Source organism: Lontra canadensis, unplaced genomic scaffold, assembly GCF_010015895.1.
Source record: "Lontra canadensis isolate GAN:19392208 unplaced genomic scaffold, GSC_riverotter_1.0 scaffold61, whole genome shotgun sequence".
Taxonomy (NCBI): domain Eukaryota; kingdom Metazoa; phylum Chordata; class Mammalia; order Carnivora; family Mustelidae; genus Lontra; species Lontra canadensis.
Window position 1 is genome coordinate 7387386 of NW_022631055.1, and position 21792 is coordinate 7409177.

The window sequence follows — 21792 nt, forward strand, 5'->3', positions numbered from 1 at the left end:
TCCAGACACCTATCTATTCCTCTTGCTAAGGCTGTAAAAACATCCCAAGGCTGCAGCCTCTCCCTACTCCATAGCCGTCCCTGTTCCCAACCTGGACGGCCCTTCCTCAGGGTGGTGGTTTGTCTCCCTCCTGCGCATCACTCTAACCCCTGCTCAAAGCTACCTAGTTGAGTGATCTTTCCCATCCACCCTTTCTAAAATAGCAGCTGTCACCCTTCTCCTTCCCATTCCTCGCCTTGGTTCTTTTCATAGCACTTAACACTTCTGAAATTTAATTTCGAATTTTTTGTCTTGTCAGTCTCCTCGCACAAGAATGTAAGGTCCATGAGGGCAGAGACTTCCATCTGTTTTGTCCACTGCCAAACCACCAGGGCCTAGCCCAGTGATGGGCATCTCACAAGTGCTCAGTGAAGATTTGTGGAATCAAAGAATAAAAGGTCAAGCATTCTTGTGCCTGGATATTCCTGTAAACCAGAGCCAGTAACACCTGGTGACATAGGCAGACATTTAAGAATCAGACTTGGTTTTTTAACCATTTACTGGTGCATGTAAACACCAGCACTTTAAGATCCTTGGGTGTGGATTTTTTTCATCTACAAATTTACCTCATTAAGTTCAGAGAGTTCATGTCCAAATGCTTGGCTTAGTGCTCACCATGCGCTGAGCAGAAAACACTCAGTAAGTAATTGTTAGAATATTCCAGATCAGACCCATCACAGATTACTAAACCAGCTTCAGGTAGGTCTACATTTAATTTCATAAAAAGAGCCATTGAAATTCTAGCAGCTGGTCCCCACACCTACCCAAACCTCCCCAAAACTGTTTGATTTCTCTCTCCCCAGTGTGTCTCAGAGTCTATGTGGCAGCCATTGGTCTGACTTCAAGATTTTCGTTCATTTGCTTGTTTTTGTTTTCCAAAGATTTATTTGTTTATTTTTAGAGAGAGAGAGAGAACACAAGTGGGAGGGGCAGAGGGAGAGAGAATCCCAAACAGACTACACACTCAGTGTGGAGCCTGACGCAGAGTTCCATCCCAGGACCCCGAAATCACGACCTGAGCCAAAATCAAAGTTTTTTATTCAGGTCTGAGCTCTGACAGTAACAGAGCTGTCAAATGTATTTCACCTTCTCATCTGTTGCTTACTAACACTTTTTTATTATCTTCCTGATTCTGCCATTCAAAACAGGACACATTATTTTTGTTTCATGAAAAAGAAATTTGAATCCCAAGAAGCTTTATTCTTCTCTGTAGGTGGACAGTTCTTGGCCCTCACCTCTCTCCACACTCATACACCCCAGCCCTGGGCAGTAGATTGATCTGCTTTCTGTCTCTATAGATTCCATTTGTCTATTCTAAAATTCCAGGTAAATGGAATCCCATGGTGGGTATTCTTTTAAGACTGATTTTATTTACATTGTTACTAGCATCAGCAGTTTGTTTCTTTTTACTTCTGAATAGGGCTCTCTTCTCAGAATTCACCATAATGTATTTATTCCCCTGGAGATAGAAGTTACATTGTGTCCATTTTGGAGCCATCTTGAATATGGCTGCTGTGAACATTAAAGCACAAATCTTTCATTTCTCCCGGGTAAATACCTGAGAGTGGAATTTCTGGATGTGCTGGACTAATCTGTCTAGCCCCTCCCCCAAATTTGTATCTTGAAGGCATAACCCCCAGGATCTCAAAATGTGACTGTTTGTGGAGATAGGGCCTTCAAAGAGGAACTTAGGTCAAAATGAGGCCATTAAGAGTGGATCTTAATCCAATCTGACTGGTGTCCTTATGAGAAGAAAGAACTTGGACAGAAAAGAGGCACAAAAGAGATGCTGGGGTGCACAATCACAAAGGAAAGGCCACGTGAGGGCAGAGCTAGACAGCCTTCTTGAAGCCAAGAAACAGTGTCAGGAGAAACCCAAACCTTCCAGACACCTTGATCTTGGGCATCTAGCCTCTACAACTGTGAGAAAATAGATTCTTGGTTTCTAAGCCACCGGGTCAGTGGTATTTGCAGCCCCAGCAAACTAATGCATTGGGCTCTATGACAACTGCATGCTTAACTTCCTAAGAAACTGCCAAACTGTTTTCTAAAGTAATTGTGCCATTTTCCATTCTCACCAGCAATATATGAGATTCATGATTGCTCCACATTAAAAAAAAAATTGGTATTGACTTTTAATTGTCTTTTAACACTTAATTTCAGACTTACCCTTGGATGTGTAGAAGCTCCTCCTTGGGGTTTCAGTATGCCCTTCCCTGATGACTAATGGTGTTGAGCATCTTTCCATGCTCTTATTAGCCATTCATATAACTTCTTTTGTCAATGGTCTGTCTCAATTTTACTGTTTCTGTACTGGGTTTGTGTCTCTTTGATATTGAGATGTAGAAGCTCTTTATATGTTTGTATATACAACTGCTTATCAGAGATATGTGTTGTTTGCCTTTTCATTTTCTTAATGGTGTCTTTTAGAGAGTAGGAGTTTTTAATTTTGATGAAGATCACTTTGTAATTTTTTTCTCTTATGGATTATGCTTTGTGTATTCTAAGAAATCTTTGCTTACTCTGAGGTCAAAAAGATTTTCTTCTATGTTTTCTTTTAAAAGTCTTCCAATGTTAATTTTAACATTTAGGTCTATAATTAATTTCCAGTATATTTTTATGTATTCTGAGAGGTTAAAGTCAAGGTCTGTCATTCCCTACATGTATATCCAGCGGTTCCAACACCATTTGTTTAAAAAAAAAAATTAATTACCCTTAAATCCTTGAGTTAATGTGGGACATTTGGCAAAAATCAATTGCTCATGTATGTGTAGATTTTATTTCCCGACTATGTGTTTCATCCATCTTTATATTTAAACTTATGTTAAATACCATACTGTTTAATTAGTATAGCTGTATAATAAATTTTGAAATCAGGTAGCACAAGACATTCAACCTTTTTTTTTTTTTTAGCAATTATTTAGGCTATTCTAAGCCATTTGCATTTCCATATAAATTTTAGAAAAAGCCTGCCAATTTCCTCAAAGAAGCCTTTTATATTTTGGTTGGGACTGAACTGAATGTATAGATCAATCAGGAGAGAAGTGACATCTTAAAAATATTTAAGTCTTTGAATCCTCATACACAGTGTATCTGTTCATTTATTTAGATCTTCTTATATTCTTCAGCAATGTTTTATAGTTTTCATTGCACAGGTCTGGCACATATTTTGCAACAATTGGATTTTAAAATTTGGTCCTCTGTATTTCATTTTTTTGTATACTTCTGCAAATGGTATTCTTTTTTTAATTTCATGTTCCAAGCTTATTGTTAATATATTGAAGCACAAATGATTTTGAAAATATTGACTTAGTATCCTGAGGTCTTGATAAATTTATTAGTTTTAGTTGCCTTTTGTAGATTCTTTAGGGTTTTTTTTCTTATCGACACAGTCATGCTGTATATAAATAAAAGTGATTTCTTCCTTTCCAAGGAGTATGTCCTTTTGTTATCCCCCTTCTTCTCCTTCTCCTTCTCCTTCTTCTATTTTATTATTATTATTATAATTTTGGCCTTACTGAACTGGTTAGATAATACTAAATAGAAGTGGTGAGAAGGGATACCCTCGGTTTATTCATAATGGAGGTGTGGGGGGGGAGCAGTCAACCCCTCACCATTCAGTATGGCATTAGCTGTAGGGTTTCCATAAACACCTTTTTTTTAAGATTTATTTATTTATTTGTCAGAGAGAGAGGGAGAGAGAGAGATCACAAGTAGGCAGAGAGGCAGGCAGAGGCAGAGAGAGGAGCAGGCTCCTGCTGAGAAAGGAGCCCAGTGTGGGACTCGATCCCAGGACCCTGGGAGCATGACCTGAGCCAAAGGCAGACACTTAATGACTGAGCCACCCGGGCGACCCCATAGATACCTTTTATCAGACAGAAGAATGTCAAGAACTGTGAAGGATGTGAGCTTTTAATAGTACTTTTAATAAGTTAGTCTGCTACAGCTTCATGGATGCTTGCAGCAAACAAGAGACTCCTGGGTCAGAGACAAAGGAATTGATTGCTTACAGCACATCAAGCAACATGAGCTTCACAGTCGCATGAGTTCTCATTATGTCTGGGAGCTCTGCAGAGCAGCCCAGGTGGATGCTTCATGAGAAACCCAAATATTTTATAAAAGGTGTAAGCAAATATGTCTCACCCTTGCCAAAGCGAGCCATTTTCTTTATTATGCTGGACAGAAACCAAACCAGTTCTCTGCTCTTGAAGGAGACACACTCCCTATTCATCCATGGCTGTTCACCATACAATCAAACTTAAAAATGTAGTCAAGAAGAAAAGACTCTCAGTGGCCTGTTTGCAAGACATGAAAAAATGTGAGACACCCTACTTCACCTCCATTAGGATTTTACTATTATTATTAAAAGAAAAAAAGGAAAGAAAAGAACAAGTGTTGGAGAGGATACGGAAAATTTGGACCATTTGTGTGTTGCTGGTGGGAATGCAAAATGTGCAGCCACTGTATAAAATAATATGATGGTTATTTTAAATAAATAAATATTAAAGCTATGATTACCATCTGATCTAACAATTCTACTTCTAAGTATATACCCAAAAGAATTGACCACAGGGATTTAAAGAGATAGCTGTGCACCAATGTTCATAACATTGTCATTCCCAAGAACCCAAAGATGGAAAAAAACCCAAATGTTCATTAACAGGTGAATGAGTAAACAAAATATGGTATATAAATCATTGTATGGATATATACAAATATACACAATGCATATTATTCAAGCTTAAAAAGAAATGGAATTCTGATACATGCTTCCACATGTGAGAACCTAGAAAACATTACTCCAAGTTAAAATAAGTCAGATACAAGAAGACAAGTACTGTATGATTCCACTTTTAGGAGGCACCTAGAGTAGGCAAATTTGTGGAGACTGATTTTTGACAGTTGACGTTGACCAAGGCCACTGCACTAAAGTAGTGGTTGTCAGGCTTCTCCACTGCAAAGTTACCCACCTCCTCCCCTACTCCCAGTCCGGACCGTACTTGGACTTTGGAAGGAAGTATTTTGTGAAGCCCCCATTTAGGAAAAGGAAAAGTGAAGTTCCCCCTCCTTGTAGGTGGAGTATCTGCACCATTTATTGGGAATCCTTCTGTATGGGACATTTGTCTCTTTTCCCTCATTTATTAATTTATTCAATCATTATTTGTAACAATGTGTACTCATGGATATTTATTTTATATTTTGGGCTATAAACCAACACTATTTTGTGTACTTTGTTGCTTAAATGGTTCCAGTTTTGACCATTGGGAGCTCTTGCAGCTGGCAGTTATCTGGGGAGGGGGCTTGTTTTGTTTTTCTTTCACTCTGTTTTAAATTAATAGACTTTACTTTTTAGAGCAGTTTTAGGTTACAGAGAAATAGAGTAGAAAGTACAGAGAGTTCTGATATATTTGCTTCCAGCCCTATTTTTCCCTACCCCAAGTTTCTCCTACTATGAACCTCTTACATCAGTGTGGTACATTTGTGACAATGTCAATATTAATATGTTATTATTTTTTTTAAGATTTTTATTTATTTATTTGACAGACAGACAGCACAAGTAGGCAGAGAGGCAGGCTGAAACAGAGAGGGGAAGCAGGCTCCCCGCTGAGCAGAGAGCCTGATGCGGGGCTCGATCCCAAGACCCCAGGATCATGACCTGAGCCGAAGGCAGAGGCTTTAACCCACTGAGCCACCCAGGTGCCCCTTAATATGTTATTATTAACTGAAATTCATAGTTCACACTAGGGGGTCCCTCTTTATCTCGTACATTCTATGGGTTTCAGCACATGTATAATGACATGGATCCACTGTTACGGTAACAGTAGTTTCAATAAAATCCTAAAAATTCTCTGTGCTTCACCTATTCCCCTCTCTCTCCCTCTGAAGTCCCTGGCAACCACAAATCTTTTTACTGTCTCCATAATTTTGCTTTTCACGGGATGTCATAGAGTTAGAATCACAACATGTAGCTTTTTCAGATTGGCTTCTTTTGCTTAGCAATATGCATTTAATATTCTTCCATGTCTTTTTGTGGCTTGGTAGCTCATTTCTTTTTCTTCTTTGTTTCTAGTTGTGTTGAGTACAACTGATCGTGCAACTAATCTCTAGAATGTTTTTCATTTTGCAAAACTCAAACTCCATGCTCATTAGAAAACAGCTCCCCATTTCCCTTTTCCCACAGCCCCTGGCAACCACCCTTTCACTCTGTATCAATTAAATGACTCCAGGTACCTCACTGAGTGGAATCATATAGTGTCTTTTTGTGACTCGTTTATTTCACTTAAAATAATACCCTCAAGGTTCTTCTGTGTTACCTATCAAAATTTCCTTCCTTTTAAAGGCTGAATAATATTTCATTGTATGTATAATACCACATTTTGTTTAGCCATTCATCTGTCAGTGAACACCCGAGGTGCTTCCTTTATGTTATTGTGAATGGTGCTATGAAGATGGTATACATATACTTCTTTGAGACTTTGCTTTTACTTCTTTTGGGTATAGCCCTGCTTGTGCTCTCTGTCTCTGCCTCTCTCTCAAATGAAAAAATAAAAAAGAATCTTAAAACAAAAAATAAAACAACATTAAGATATCACTACAGGGGCGCCTGGGTGGCTCAGTGGGTTAAGCCTCTGCCTTCGGCTCAGGTCATGATCTCAGGGTCCTGGGATGGAATCCCGCGTCGGGCTCTCTGCTCAGCAGGGAGCCTGCTTCCCTCTCTCTCTCTCTGCCTGCCTCTCTGCTTGTGATCTTTCTCTGTCAAATCAATAAATAAAATCTTTAAAAAAAAAAAGATATCACTACACACCTACTAAAATGACTAAAATGCAAAATACTGACAACACCAAATGCTGACAAGAATGTGGAACAATAGGAACTCATTCATTTCTTCTGGGAATGCAAGACACTGCCACTTTGGAAGACAGGTCAGTGGCTTCCCACAAAATAATCACTTGTACTGTATGATCCAGCAATTATGCTCCATTTTATTTCCCCAAATGAGTTGCAAATATGTCCACAGAAAAACCTGCACACAATTCTTTTTTTTTTTTTTTAAGATTTTATTTATTTATCTGAGCAAGAGAGAAAGCACACAAGCAGTGGGTAGAGGGAGAAGCAGATTCCCCCACTGAGCTGGGAGCCCAACATGGAGCTCAATCCCAGGACCTGGAGATCATGACCTGAGCCAAAGGCAGATGCTTAACTGACTGAGCAACCCAGGTGCCCCTTAATTTTATTTTCATTTTCCTCATGACATGATGTTGAACTGTCTTTGCATATATTTATTTGCTATTTGTTTATCTTCTTTCATTAAGTGTCCAGATATTTTGCTTATTTTAAAAATAAATTTATTTATTTATTTATTTATTTGACAGGCAGAGAAGGCAGACAGAGAGAGACGGAGAAGCAGGCTCCCCACTGAGCAGAAAGCCTGATGCAGGGCTCGATCTCAGGACCCTGAGATCATGACTTGAGCCGAAGGCAGAGGCTTTAACCCACTGAGCCGTTCAGGAACCCCTATTTTGCTCATTTTTGAATTGTTTTCTTATTGTTGATTTTTAAGAGCATTTTATGTATTTTTGATACCAGTTCTTTATTATAAATGTTTTGCAAATACTTTCCCCCAGGCTGTAGCTTGTCTTTCCATTTTCCTTCTTTCTTCTTCTTCTTTTTTTTAAGATTTATTTGACACCGAGATATATATAGAGAGAGAGAACACAACCAGGTGGAGTGGGAGAGGGAGAAGCCAGCTTCCTGCAGAACAGGGAGCCCAATGTGGGGCTTGATCCCAGGACCCTGGGATCATGACCTGAGCTGAAAGCAGACCCTCAATGGCTGAGCCACCCAGGCACCCCGTCTTTCCATTTTCTTAACAGTAACTTTCACAGAACCTAAGTTTTTAATTTTAGTTAAGTCCAACTTACCAATTTTTTCTTTCATTGCTTGTGCTTTTGCTGCTGCATCTTGTTGTAAGGTTTTAATTACTAATAACTATTAATTCAATTACAGATAGGTACAAGATTATTTAGATTTCTATTTCTTCTTGATTTAAGTTTGGTAATTCATGTCTTTTAAGACATTTGTTAATTTCCTCTAAATTGTTGAATTTATTGGCATAAAGTTCTTAATAATGTTTTGTTGTACTTTTAACATCTATAGGATCTGTCCTTATGTCTCCTTTCATCTCTGATTTTGCTAATTTGGGTCCTCATTTTTTTCCATTAATTTATCACTCTTACTGATCTTGTCAGAAAATGTTTCATACTCCCCCCCTCCCCCCCATATAGGGTCTAATTTTCTGGTTGTTTACAGAGGAGCTTAAGTCTGGTCCTGTCAATTATGGATGCAAGTCAAAGTATGAGGATGATTTCTTAAGCTGCCTATCTCCTCAATGGTTTCCCTAAGGTTCTTATAACAGAAGCCCAGATCTTTTGACTCACATGGCTTTGGAAGACCTGGCACCAGCTCTTTTGTTGTGTGGCCACACCGTTAGCCTTTTAATTCACCCCAAATCTCCTGTTTTCTCCTATCCCAGGATCTCAGTGATTGCTGTTGTCCTTGCCCCAACAATAAGCTATGCTTTTAGTTCCAATACCTGTTTCTTTCAGATCGCAGCTTAAATCATTCTTCATGGTAGCCTCTCTTAAAACCCCAGATAAAGGGGCGCCTGGTGGCTCAGTGGTTAAAGCCTCTGCCTTCGGCTCAGGTCATGATCTCAGGGTCCTGGGATCGAGTCCTGCATCGGGCTCTCTGCTCAGCGGGGAGCCTGCCTCCTCCTCCTGTCTCTCTCTGCCTGCCTCTCTGCCTACTTGTGATCTGTCAAAAACAAAAACAAACAAACAAACAAAAAAACCCAGATAAAATATTATGTTTTCATAGCTCCCTATTCTTTTCTATCATGACAATCATCACAATTCATAATTGCATTTACATTTTTGGGGGAGAGGGATTGTCTATTTTTACTTCCTAGTGCACATTGGCTATCCAACAATTAAAGCTCAATGCTTGGGATTAGACATTGAAATACCTCATTGAAAAACTGCTCAGTAAACTGTTTCAAAAAATTGAAGTGGAAAGCAAACTTCCAGACTCTTTTTATGAAGCCAGCATTACCCTGATCGCCAAACCAGGAAAAGACCCCACCAAAAAGGAGAATTTCAGACCAATATCCCTGATGAATATGGATGCTAAGATTCTCAACAAGATCCTAGCAAATAGGATCCAACAGCACATTAAAAAGATTATCCACCATGACAAGCTGGGATTCATCCCTGGGTTTCAAGGATGGTTCAACATTCTCAAATCAATCAATGTGATAGAACAAATCAATAAGAGATGAGAGAAGAATCATATGGTCCTCTCAATTGATGCAGAAAAAGCATTTGACAAAATCCAGCATCCGTTCCTGATTAAAATGCTTCAAAGTATAGGGATAGAGGGAACATTCCTCAACTTCATAAAATCTATGAAAAACCCACAGCAAATATCCTCAATGGGAAAAAGCTCACAGACTTCCTGTTGAGATCAGGACCACGACAAGGATGCCCACTCTCACCACTCTTGTTCAACATAGTATTAGAAGTCCTAGCAACAGCAATCAGACAACAAAGAGAAATAAAAGGTATCCAATTTGGCAATGGAGAAGTCAAACTCTCTCTTTTTGCAGATGACATGATACTTTATATGGAAAACCCAAAAGACTCCACCCCCAAACTACTAGCACTCATACCCCAATTCAGTAATGTGGCAGGATACAAAGTCAAGGCACAGAAGGAAAAACAAAAAAAGGAAAGAAAAAGTGCTCAGTTTACCAAGGGTGTGGAATTTTTTCTCAACTCCTTTCCTGATATACGAGATTATCATATAAATTTAGTTACAATGCAGAGTCCTTTACGCCGGCTGCAGTTTCCACTTAAGAATTCTCAACAATTGGGGCGCCTGTATGCCTTAGTTAACTAACTGTTGGACTCTTGGTTTTGGCTCAGGTTGTGGGATGGAGTCTTGGACTGCACTGTTCTCAGCATGGATTCTCTCCCTCTGCCCAGCATCCCCCCCACCCTGCACTCTCTCAAATAAATAAATAAAATCTTAAAAAACAAACAAACAAACAAAAACTTAAAAAATTTTTTAAACCACTAGGGGCACCTGGGTGGCTCAATTGGAAGGCAGCTATGCTCACCACTATACCACCAATGCCTGGGTGGCTCAGTTGGTTGAGCCGACCAGCTTTTGGTTTTGGTTCAGGTCCATGGTCTTGGGGTCCTGGGATCAAGCCCTGCCTGGAGCCCTGCATGGAGCCCTATGCCCCTGCCCCTTCTACAGTAAATAAATCTTAAAAAAAAAAAAAAAAAAAAAAAAAAAGAACTCGTAAACCATTAGGTAATTATGCTTCAGGTTCTAAAATCTCCCATACGTTACTATTCTTTGCAGTGCCTCCTTTCTGTCCAATTCCTAGTTTCTGCTTTTATTACACTGTCCCCACAAGATTGATTTATAAGTATTTACTTGGACCAAAATCTCAAGGTTGAGGAAAGTTCTATAAGGAAGTAAATCACTTCTACAAAAATTTTGTATAAGAATCACTTTAGTTTAAAAAGGATTGTTTTTATCCGCTACATTATGAGGTAAATAAGGCTTCACGACTTGCCTTGAGTTCACTGAAAAATGCCTCCTCCATGAATATATTTGTAAACAAATTTTTGGAACACAAACTATCAAACACATGTGTAGCACATGGCTATTTCAATTTTTAGTTGACAGCTTTTAACAGTTCTCTATTTATCATTTCATGAAACATAGTAAGTTACTAAGATTAATAATTGTTTTCATTCTTAAAGATTTTCAACAGTTTCACATCTAAATTTTTGCACAATTTTTGAGACCTTTATTTCTAGTTTTGTTTTTTTAACCTGTCAAATCAGCATGTCCCAAAATTCTTGAGGTAAAGACTAGATGTTTTAACCCATTTTTAAGTAAGTTATTTTTCTAAAAATGGCATATATTTCTTTCCCCTTCAGAACTAGTATGAACTAGATGAATGCAATAGTGAGAATACTTTTTTTTAAAAGAATTTATTTATTTGACAGAGACACAGCGAGAGAGGGAACACAAGGAGGGGGAGTGGAAGAAGGAGAAGCAGGCTTCCCACGGAGCCCCCCCCCCCCCCCAAATGCGGGGCTTGATCCCAGGACCCTGGGATCATGACCTGAGCCAAAGGCAGACACTTAACAACTGAACCACCCAGGTGCCCCGAGAATAAAATTCTTAAGGAATAAATACATGAGTCCCGAATGCCTATGTTTGGTAAATAATTTTGTATAACAACAGATGCTTTGGAAGGAGGGCTTAGAGTGTGGTAGTTTTGAATCAATACAGAGGTCTCATTTGACTCATTAAATAAACAACTCCACATAGCTAATACCATTTAAATTACCAATACAGAATTTCAAAGGGAAGTAGGGGGTGGGGGGGGATTAAAATTAAGATGTTGGTTGTCCATTATTTCATTTTATAATGGATGCCCCAATTTTTAAACACACGGTAGTACTGGATATTGTTGAAGTAACAACACTACTATATTTAGAAATAATCTTAATTTCATTATCTGCACAATTTTTCTTATATTTCAAAATATCTCATATGTATATGAAAAAATATATATGAAAAGTTCATCTTCAGGAAGAGAATAATTTACACTTTTAGCTTTCAAAATTACTAAAATGGCCTATAAAAAACAGGAAAAACAATACTTAAAAAAAAGGCAAATATTCTGAAATTAAAACTTCATTTTTCATTTGTATGACTTCAACTTTGTAACACCAAAATGGAAATGGCATGTGTATGTATAAGTATGAGCCACTTATATCTACACTACCCACCCCAAAAGAACAGAGAAAGTACAACAATGTTATAAAACAAGGTTTATTCTGCAATACTTTATCATAATGAATTGCATCTCTTTGGTAAAAATAAACTTTATAAACATTTTAATAATCAGAGATTAGATACAAAAACTAAATATCTGTTAGGTTGCTTTTAATATAAGCGAAGACCGGCAACTGAGAAGTGGTTCACTTGTGACTGGTCATCTACTGGCAGTTGTAACTCAAACTCAGGGCAATTTTTATGCTACATTAGAAAAGAGGATAAGGAAACCAGTTTAATAACTCAAATTTCTTGAATCAGGAAGCATTACACTTTCATTTAAAAATAAATAATAGTTACAGTGAATTTGGCAATTATACATTTTTATACACTATATGATGGCAACATAATACTTTAAGCACTTACTTTAATAAGAAATGTACAACAATTTTAAAAACAAGTTTTGACAATGGCACTGGCAGTTAGATGCAAAAAAAAAATGTGCTTTAAGAAAAAAATGGCAGGTATAACATTAAAATACTCTACTTTGTCTTTCAATAAATATTTTGAGTACATCATTAACCTAGTGAAGTAAACTTTGTTTAAATCAAAGTTTACACATTTCAAACTAACAACAACAAAAAAACCTGTAAAGTATACGTAAATCAGAAAGCCTTTAATTAAATGCTATGGTCTTCACAAATGGTTGTTAAGTTACTGTAGTATTTAAGACAAAAGTCTTTATAGCTTTGTGAAGTATTCACATCTGTTGGTTAAATTGCTAGGAAAGGCCTCCTGGTCTATGGAGACACACACATTCCCTCAACGCTTTCTCTACCTTTGAATTCGTGCTTACATATATTTAACTGACCACCTAGTATGAACCCTTTACATAATGCCTCAGAAAGTAGCAAAAGAAAAAAAATATATATTCTAAACCTTATTATATACAGGGGAATCTATGTTAAGAGAAGTCATGCTGGCTCTAGGGAGAAAAGGAAAGGCTCAAAGGTGGAAAAAGGGAGGCAATCCACCAATAATTAGCTTTTCCATGAATACAAGTAATGTTTTCTTTCTCTGAATTTGAAAGGTAAAATAAAATATCAATTTAGTAATAATATTGCACAAATAAATTTCAAAAATCTATATTCAAGAAACACTGATTCTATTTGGGATGTGAAAGATGAAGATTAATTGTGCTGACTCAAAACTTTCACTAGATATCTATTATAAACTGGAATTGGCTGTAACAATTTGTATTGATGTAAGGCAAATTATGTTAGCTTAAATCACAGTCTTAAAATACGCTGGAACATATATAACCTCTCTGGGACTGCCAAACTGTTTCTATTACAGTATAATTTCTTGTTAATATATTATTAGAAATACAATTTCCAGTCCATAGGACTTGAAATGACTTTCCTTAATTGGGTGGTTATTAGCCATGTTTTTATCTCAACACACCTGAGGAATGGGATCATAATATCTACGGAAGTAATAATGGGGGAATCATAGTTAAAAAGCTACTTCCCCTTGAAAATAACTGCCTTGATAAATCAGCAAATGGAAAGTGATGCACTGAATTCTGTATAAGAATTGTGTAAAATATTATTATTTATATTAAATGAAAATAATTTTGAAGATCCCTCTTAAAGAGAGAACTCTCCCCCTCCTTATCTTAGAACATTTTCCTCTGCTTACGAAGAGTAATTATCTAATGGACAGGAACCAGAGAGAACATCTGTGGTACAGAATTTCAGTAGAACAAAATACACTGGAACCAGATCACTGAAACACACTTTTACTAAGGTCTATCCAAAGAGCCACTGTAAACAGCGTTAAGATATTGTTATTAAAGTGATTTTTATAATCTGTGTGCTGCTTTATAATCTGTGTGCTGGTATAAGCATTTTTTTGTGTGTGTTACAGTCACCGTCTACAGCAAAAGGTACTAACTTGGATTAGCCATTTTCTGTAGCAGATGTGACATGTATGAAGAAGGAAAAAAAAAAACCCCAAATACCTCATCCTGCATACTTAAGAACTATTTTTCATTATCAACAAATTTAAAAATTACTGTATTTCAACAGCACCGATACTATTAACATGGCTATCCAAGTTTAATTACAATGAACATGGAAACAGGACAGGTAATATTAATGTTGTTATCCCTGGCTTAAAGTTTTACCAATTGAAAAAGATGTTTTCCATTATGCTTCTCATTCAACAGTTTTGCTCAAATAAAATTTACAAATGAAAATAAAAGTATCTCTTAAAAAAAAATCCAAGAAAATGCTTTAGTCATAGAAACAGCTGAAGTAACCAACCCAAATCATGAGCCTATGTATCTATGTATGTATGTATGTATGTATATACGAAATTATCAGAAAAATGAAAACAAGGTCATTGTTATAAAACAGAATGTACCATAAGATAAGACTGAACTTTTGGAAAGTTGCTCCCACTACTGTAAAAATATATACATAATGAGTAAGTTTAGTTTTATTAGTATCCTGTGTTCTTTCTAAATAATAAAGTCAAACTATAAAAATGATATGGAAAAATGTCTCACAGAAGCAGATTTGTTCAAATACTTAAAAGCTTTAGTGCACCTTTGGAACAGCAATATAAAATCTTTTAGCATGGAATAAATGGCACATATATTATACTGCCTCCCCCAAAGCGTATACTGTATAAGATTTAATTGTATGTGAATTTTAAAACTCATGAAGGTACTTTGTCTCTATAGTTTTGTTAAATCCTTTTAAATTTAACTAGGAATACATACAGATTTAATTCATACAAACCTCGAACAGAAGCTTTTTCCTAAATGATCTATCTTTATTTAAAAGGACATAAGTAGTAACTATTCAAAATATTTCTATTAGATTACACTCCATTCCTACTACAAAATTCCCAGAATGCAGTCCATTTAACAACACATGAAAGATTCTCTTATTGCAAAAAGTGTGTCAAAATGGGTGCTAACCCTGTAACACACTTTATGGCTATATCCTCTCATTGGATTGTTTCCATTCAACAAAGACAGCTAGTGGCTAAAATTCAAACAATGGTTGCAAAGCACTTTGGGAACAAACAAAAGGCCCCAGTAAATGTTATGCAACATCTGGGAAGAAAAAAAAAATCAAAGATAATATTGTAATAGGAATTGGAGTGTTCTTAGATGAAATTTTACCATAAAACTGCCTTTTCTAAATTTTAGAACTCTTTGCTGTACTTCCTGCCTATGTAACCAAAAGGAGCTTTCTAGACATCTAGGACCTTTTCCAATTTATATTCAAGTATGTCCACGCTTCAACAAAAAATAATTAAAAACAAAAATTAAGACAAAATAAAAAATCCAAATCTCATTCTACTGGGTTGCATGTGTCCAGAGAGAAGTATGTGAGAAAGACATCAGCAACATTTTTGGCTGGATCAGCAACTATAGCTAATTACAAATGATTGGAAAAGAAAATGAGAAAAAGCTACAGAGTTGCCAATTCTTACACTTTAACATATTAATAATAAAAGATACTTCCTACAAGTTTTAAGACACAGGCTGTGGATTTTCCTATAAAAAATTTCCAAATTTTAAAGACACTTATCACAAAAATTATGCTTTTAGGGCTTGGCATCGTATCTATGGTTGGGCATGGTCCTAACAGCAATTATTTAATAAAGATTCAAACAAATGTTTTGAAATAAACAGGTAATTAGCACCCCTCCCCCACCCTAAACCAAAAGAAGTCCATTATGGCTTTGATATCCCTTGTAAAGAATTAAGTAGAAGAGTATTGCCACACTTGAAAATAATTTCACACTAATAAGTATTTCTATTTTTTCCGCTGCTTTTGATTTTGTGTCTTTGCAGTACTTATTAGGGAACCCAGACATGTACGGATTCCAGCAAGGTGGAGCAGAGATCCAGCTGCCTCTTTGAGCTCCTCATCAATTTCTTGACATAACTGTTTACGCATCTTTTTGCCTGGCTGCCCTTTTTCAGAGGTATCTGCACAAGCCTGTGATGCATAGCCACTGTCTCCAAGAGGATCATCTTCATAATCGACATCTGTATCTTCTTCACTGTGAAATCCTTCACTGCCATCACTTCCCACATGGCTGCTCTTTGGGATAAAATCATACGCCTCATCCACAGAGGACAGAGAAGACACGCTAGACCTGGATGCACAGCGCTGTGCTGCCATGCTACTTGCGCTGTAATTGTGGTCTTCTTTTGGATCAATGCTCGTGGCCAAAGAATCACTCTCTTGCAATCTCACAGTACTGGGATGATTAAATGCACTGCTGTGACTCCTCTTTTTTTGCATTGCTGTTTTAAGAGGAAGAGGCTTCTCACCTGTGGAAAAGAACACTTCCATCAATAGGTCAAATGCATTTGATTGCCAAGAATAGACCATTTAAACGAGTAGTGAGTGTTTTAGGGTTAGTAAAGTTCTGTAGGTTTTTGTTCACTTGTTTCTTTTTTTACTTAGACCATATGTATATGTATTAACTTGAAACATTTTAAAATCACTTAATGGTATGTCTTGACCTTTCCAGGAAAATTATAATTATTTTGAGCTGTTTGTAGAGAATGTCTCAATAAGAATGTACCACTGTTGAGCTAACCATTTTCTTATTGATATTTAGGTTTTCCCAAATTTTCACTATGAATAATATTGCAATGTGAATCCTTCTAGATGCCTCTTCTTACACATATGCAAATATTCTTCTAGAATAGCAAGAAACAGATTTATTAAGTAAAAGAATATATACATTTTAAATTGTAATTGGTATTATTTTTTAACAGAAGTATAGCTGACATACAATCTTACATTAGTTTTAGGAGTACAATATAGGGATTTGACGATTCTAAACATTATGTAAGTAAAGTCACCATACAAAGTTTTACAATATTATTGACTCTATTCCCTATGCTGTACTTTTCATCCCCCTGTGATTTATAACTGGAATTTTGTAACCTCTTAACTGCCTTCACTTATTTCACTTATACCTCCACCTTCCTTGCCCCTGGCAAGCACCAGTTTGTTCTCTTGTAAGTCTGTTTCTGTTCTTTCTTTCTTTCCTTCTTTCTTGATTTTACTTATTTGACAGAGCATGCACACACACACAAGTGTACAAACAGGAGTGGCAGGTTCCCCGCTGTGCAAAGAGCGTGACATGGGGCTCGATCCCAGGACTCTGGGATCATGCCCTGAGCCAAAGGTAGATGCTTAACTGACTGAGTCACCCAGGTGCCCATTTTTTTTGTTTTTAGGATTTTTATTAATTTGAGAGACAGAGAGGAGTGAGGGGAGGGGTGGAGGGGGAGGGAGAGGGACAAGCACACTCCACATGAGCATGGAGCCTACTCGGGGCTCAATCTAGGACCCCAAGATCATGACATGAGCTGAAACCAAGAGTCAGGCACGTAATGGACTGAGCCACCCAGGCATCTGCTTCTGTTTTTTGTTTGTTCATTTGTTTTGTTTTTTAGATTCCATATATGAGTGAAATCATATGCAGTTTGTCTTTCTCTGGCTTTCTTTCACTTGGCATAAAACTCTCTAGGTCCATTTATGTTGTCAAGAATGGCAAAATTTCATTCCTTTTTTATGGTGGAGTAATATTCCATTGTGTATATATATCACATTTTATCCATTCATCTATTGATGATGGACAGAGGTTGTTTGCTTCCATACCTTGGCTATGCAAATAACGCTGCAATAAACACAGCGGTGCAGGAATCCTTTCAAATTAAGTGTTTGTTTTTTCAGGTAAATACCCAGATGTGGAATTACAGGATGGTATGGTACTTCTATTTTCAGTTTTTTGAGGAATCTCCATCCTGTTTTTCATAGTGGCTGCACCTACTTGCATTCCCATCAATAGCAGGTTCCCTTTTTCTCTATGTTCTCATCAACACTTGTTATTTCTTATCTTTTTGATACTAGACATTCTAATTAGTAGGAGATTTCGCTGTGGTTGATTTGTATTTATAGCTGGTATTTTCAAATTGTGCTCCAAAATGGTTGTACTAAATTTACATCCTACAGTGTTCGACAATATCCAGTTCTCACAATTAAAACCTAGTATTGTCATTTTAATTTTTCATAATCTCATGGACAAAAAAAAGTAGTATCTCAATATTGTTTCATTTGGCATTTCCCTGTCTTCTAGAGAAGTTGCATATCTTTTCAAATGTGTGTTGTCCACTTTATTTCCTTCCCTGAGACTCGCCTAATTCATATATTGGCTTTTCTGAATATTTTTCTTATTTCTTACTTGTAGAGTCCTTTTACATATACTCAATATTAACCCTTTGTTTATCATATACATAGTAAAAAAAATGTTCTCTCAAGTGTTTTCCTTGTGTGACTTTTCTTAAGAATACCTTTTGTTGTGAGAACTACAGAATTTTGATGTTTAAATTTACCCATGTTTTCTTTTATGGATTTTGCACTTAGTATCTAAAGGTTTTCCAATTCCAAGGTTATAAATATACTTTCTTATATTTTGTTATTTATAACTTTCATTTTTACTTTTAAATTCTCAACTTTAATTTCTACACATGCTATTTATTTCCTTGTTTCCTGGTCCATGTAAAAATATCACAGTATTAACTTCAATCTCATAACTGCTCACATATATTAATGGAAATACAATAAAATGGAAACTAAGTAATTCAAATGAAAACACAATTTAGTTAGAAAAAACAATTCTGCCTATAACATTTAAATATTTTACATTCTAAATTACATTTGAAAAAGCACTCACAAAAATGTATTTTAGGAAGAATGGCATGATTGCTTACATTCTAAAATTCCTTGTTCTATAGAAGTATTTAAAAGCATCATTGCAGTGGCAGCATCAATATCAGATTCTGAAAAAGGAAGAGAGTAACAATATTAATGTTCTTTATAAAAGAGAGGCTATTATAAGTATTTGTAAAGGTAACCAGTGTTAAGATTTGGTTTATATTCTTTTACTTAAATACACACACACACACACACACACACACACACACAACAAAATGAGACATATTATTCTGCAATCTGTTTTTGTTCACTTAAAATTATGAATAGTTTTATGGGTTCATAAACTGGGTGGCTCAGTGCGTTAAGCCTCTGCCTTCGGCTCAGGTCATGATCTCAGGGTCCTGGGATTGAGCCCCGCATTGGGCTCTCTACTCTGCAGGGAGACTACTTCCCCCACCCCGCCCCTGCCTGTCTCTCTGGCTACTTGTGAGCTCTCTCTCTCTGTCAAATAAATAAATAAAAATCTTTAATAAAAAAATTATTAACAGTTTTGTGGATAGTATCGAATAAAGGAGAATTGAGAAGTACCAGATAATAAAATTTCTTATGATTTTCTTAGTAACATTTTTTTCTCTAGCTTACTTTAGTGTAAGAAAACAGTATGTTATTCATAAAACATACAAAATGTGTGTTCACAACTGTGTATGTCATCACTAAGGCTTCCAGTTAACAGTAGACTATTAATAGTTAAGTTTTTGGGGAATCAAGTTATACATGGATTTTCAACTGTATAGGGGAAGGAGGCAGGGGTTAGCACTCCTAACCCCTGCATTGTTCAGCACAGTTCAGTCAACTGTACTTGACTAAAAATGTACACTAAGGCATTATTACTTTTTAGAATTTTTACCTTTTAAGAAAAAGATTATTTGAGAGAGAATGAGACAGAAAAAGAGAGGGAAAGAGGGAGAGAGCGCAAGCAGGTGGAGGGACAGAGGGAGAGAATATCGAAGCAGACTTCCACTGGCAGGGCTCAATCCCACGGCCCATGAGATCAGGACCTGAGCCGAAACCAAAGGTCAGACATCCAACCAACTGAGCCACTGAGGTTCCCCTACCCTTTTTAGCATGTAAAAAAATCTTTATCTGTGCGTATCTGCAGTTGTGAAGTACTGCATTAATTTCATACTAATTATAGGAGTTAGAAATATGTATATTTGGTCAGTCTAGATCATGTGAATTTACAAATGCTAAATAAATAATTACTGCTGGCACAAAAGTATTAGTCATGTTTTTAATCATAATTATCTATGAGCCCACAAGTACTACAGACTTCGTAAGAGGTCAAACATAATTATGGATATTCCATAAGAAAAACAAACTTTAAAAGGCTGGTAAAATCAGCAGGTTCTACTCCAGATAAAGTTATTATGCTCTCATATCACTTTTCTGCTAGAAGTTCCTCTCCATCTTGGTGATTTATTATTCTGAATAACTGTAATTAAATAAAAGTAATATGGTATAACAGAATGTGAAGGGAAAGTTAGAAAATATTGAGAAATCTTAGATCATAAAGGATGTTTAAAATAAGATTATGAAACCTCCCATTTCTATCTCAAAGCTAGAAAATTTTTATTATCCTAATATTTTCCATTTTATTTGTAATACCTAATTATAAAGTTATTTTAGACAGCAAAGCCATAAAAATATTGACTTCTCTTCTCCCCAACTTGACCATAAACTCTGTGAAGACAGAAAAAGTTACTGTTACTGACTTTACCAAATAGACTTAAGTAAATCAGAAGATGGTTGTTATGAAGTACATAATACTACTACTCTTTCCCCTTCAATAAACTGTGACCTCATGAAACAAGAATCTCTATGAATGCCTTCCCAATTAAGGTAGGAACCTGTCTTATCTCCTATGTTCCACAATGCTTGGAACAATAGTGGGTCCTTGATAAATGTGTAAATAATAAAGTATATGACTTCCTTGCCCTCCTTTCCTTAGATTAAGCTAATTAGCACCAAATTACTGATGTTGGGTATCAATGGGCTTGGCATGTTCTGACTATTATTAACTCATCTAATCCTCACAACTTTATGATGTGGGTACTATTAGTATTTCCATCTTAAAAATGAAAAAAAAACAGACGGACAGGTCTTTAGGGGAGGCGGGACTTGAACCTCTCTATAGCCTACTTCTAGAACCTAGGCCTTCAATTTGTACTCTATCAATTATCAATCATTAATACTTGTATCCATGTATCCATGACTAGAGTAGGAAATTCTGCGGGATTTACAGAATATACTGGAAATTCTGTATTCTGTTACTCACTCAATAAAATGAGTATCCTCTTATGAGCTAGACATCATTCCAGGTTGTGGGAATACAGCAAAAAACAAAACAGGAAAACCCCTAACCTCTCAGAATACAAAGGAATAATTAAAACACAGTATGTTACAAGATGACAAATATAAGGGAGAGGAACTAAGTGGAAAGGGGGATAGAGAGTGTTGGGAAAGGGACTGCACTTTAAATACAGAGGTTAGAGAAGGCTTCAAGAAGCAAGTGTTGAGCACAGATTCAGGGAGATGAGAAAAAGAAGCCATGTAGTTATCTGAAGGAAAGTATTTCAAGGCAGGAAGAACAGTAAGTAAAAAGAATATGAATCACTGTTTCTCATGTCATGGCCAAGAAAAGATCTCTTTTAGAGATCTCTTCTTTTAGAATGAGACCTGACTATAATTTGATAGAGTTCAGTATTCCAACATGTCTTTGAAGAAGAAAAGGTGCAGACTCCAGCCCATATTGTAGCTCTGTGTGAACTGGAAAAAAGCAAGTCTGCCTCCAGGTGAATGCTTCCCTGTGTGAAGGCACACAGCTTGAAGACTGGAGCGTGGGCTGAATTTCAGACCCCACTCATTGCCTCAGCCAAGTGGCCTTGCACAGGGGACATCTTGCCTGGCGTTATGTAAAAGCCTTGACAGAGAGTTTCCTGTTCCAGGAAATAATTTGTCTTTTAATAAAAAAAAGGGCTACCTTGATACCAATTTCATTAAAGGAAAAAAAAGGAAGTGATGCTGAGGGAGAATCTAACTCTGAAAAGCATTATAATGAGGAAACAATTTC

General features: G+C 36.5%; 1 protein-coding gene across 4 annotated transcripts in view; it reads right to left on the reverse strand.

The window, feature by feature from the left end:
- Positions 1-13938: 13938 nt before the first annotated feature.
- FOXN2 (forkhead box N2) overlaps positions 13939-21792 on the reverse strand; it is a 63978-nt gene continuing 56124 nt past the window's right edge. For all 4 annotated transcript variants that reach the window (XM_032877839.1, XM_032877838.1, XM_032877840.1 and 1 more), the window contains exons 5-6: positions 18719-18787; positions 13939-16261 (exon numbers count right to left, since the gene is read on the reverse strand). In XM_032877839.1, the coding sequence (XP_032733730.1) occupies positions 15738-16261; positions 18719-18787 (593 nt within the window). In that variant the 3' untranslated portion in view covers positions 13939-15737. The remainder of the gene's footprint in view (positions 16262-18718; positions 18788-21792) is intronic.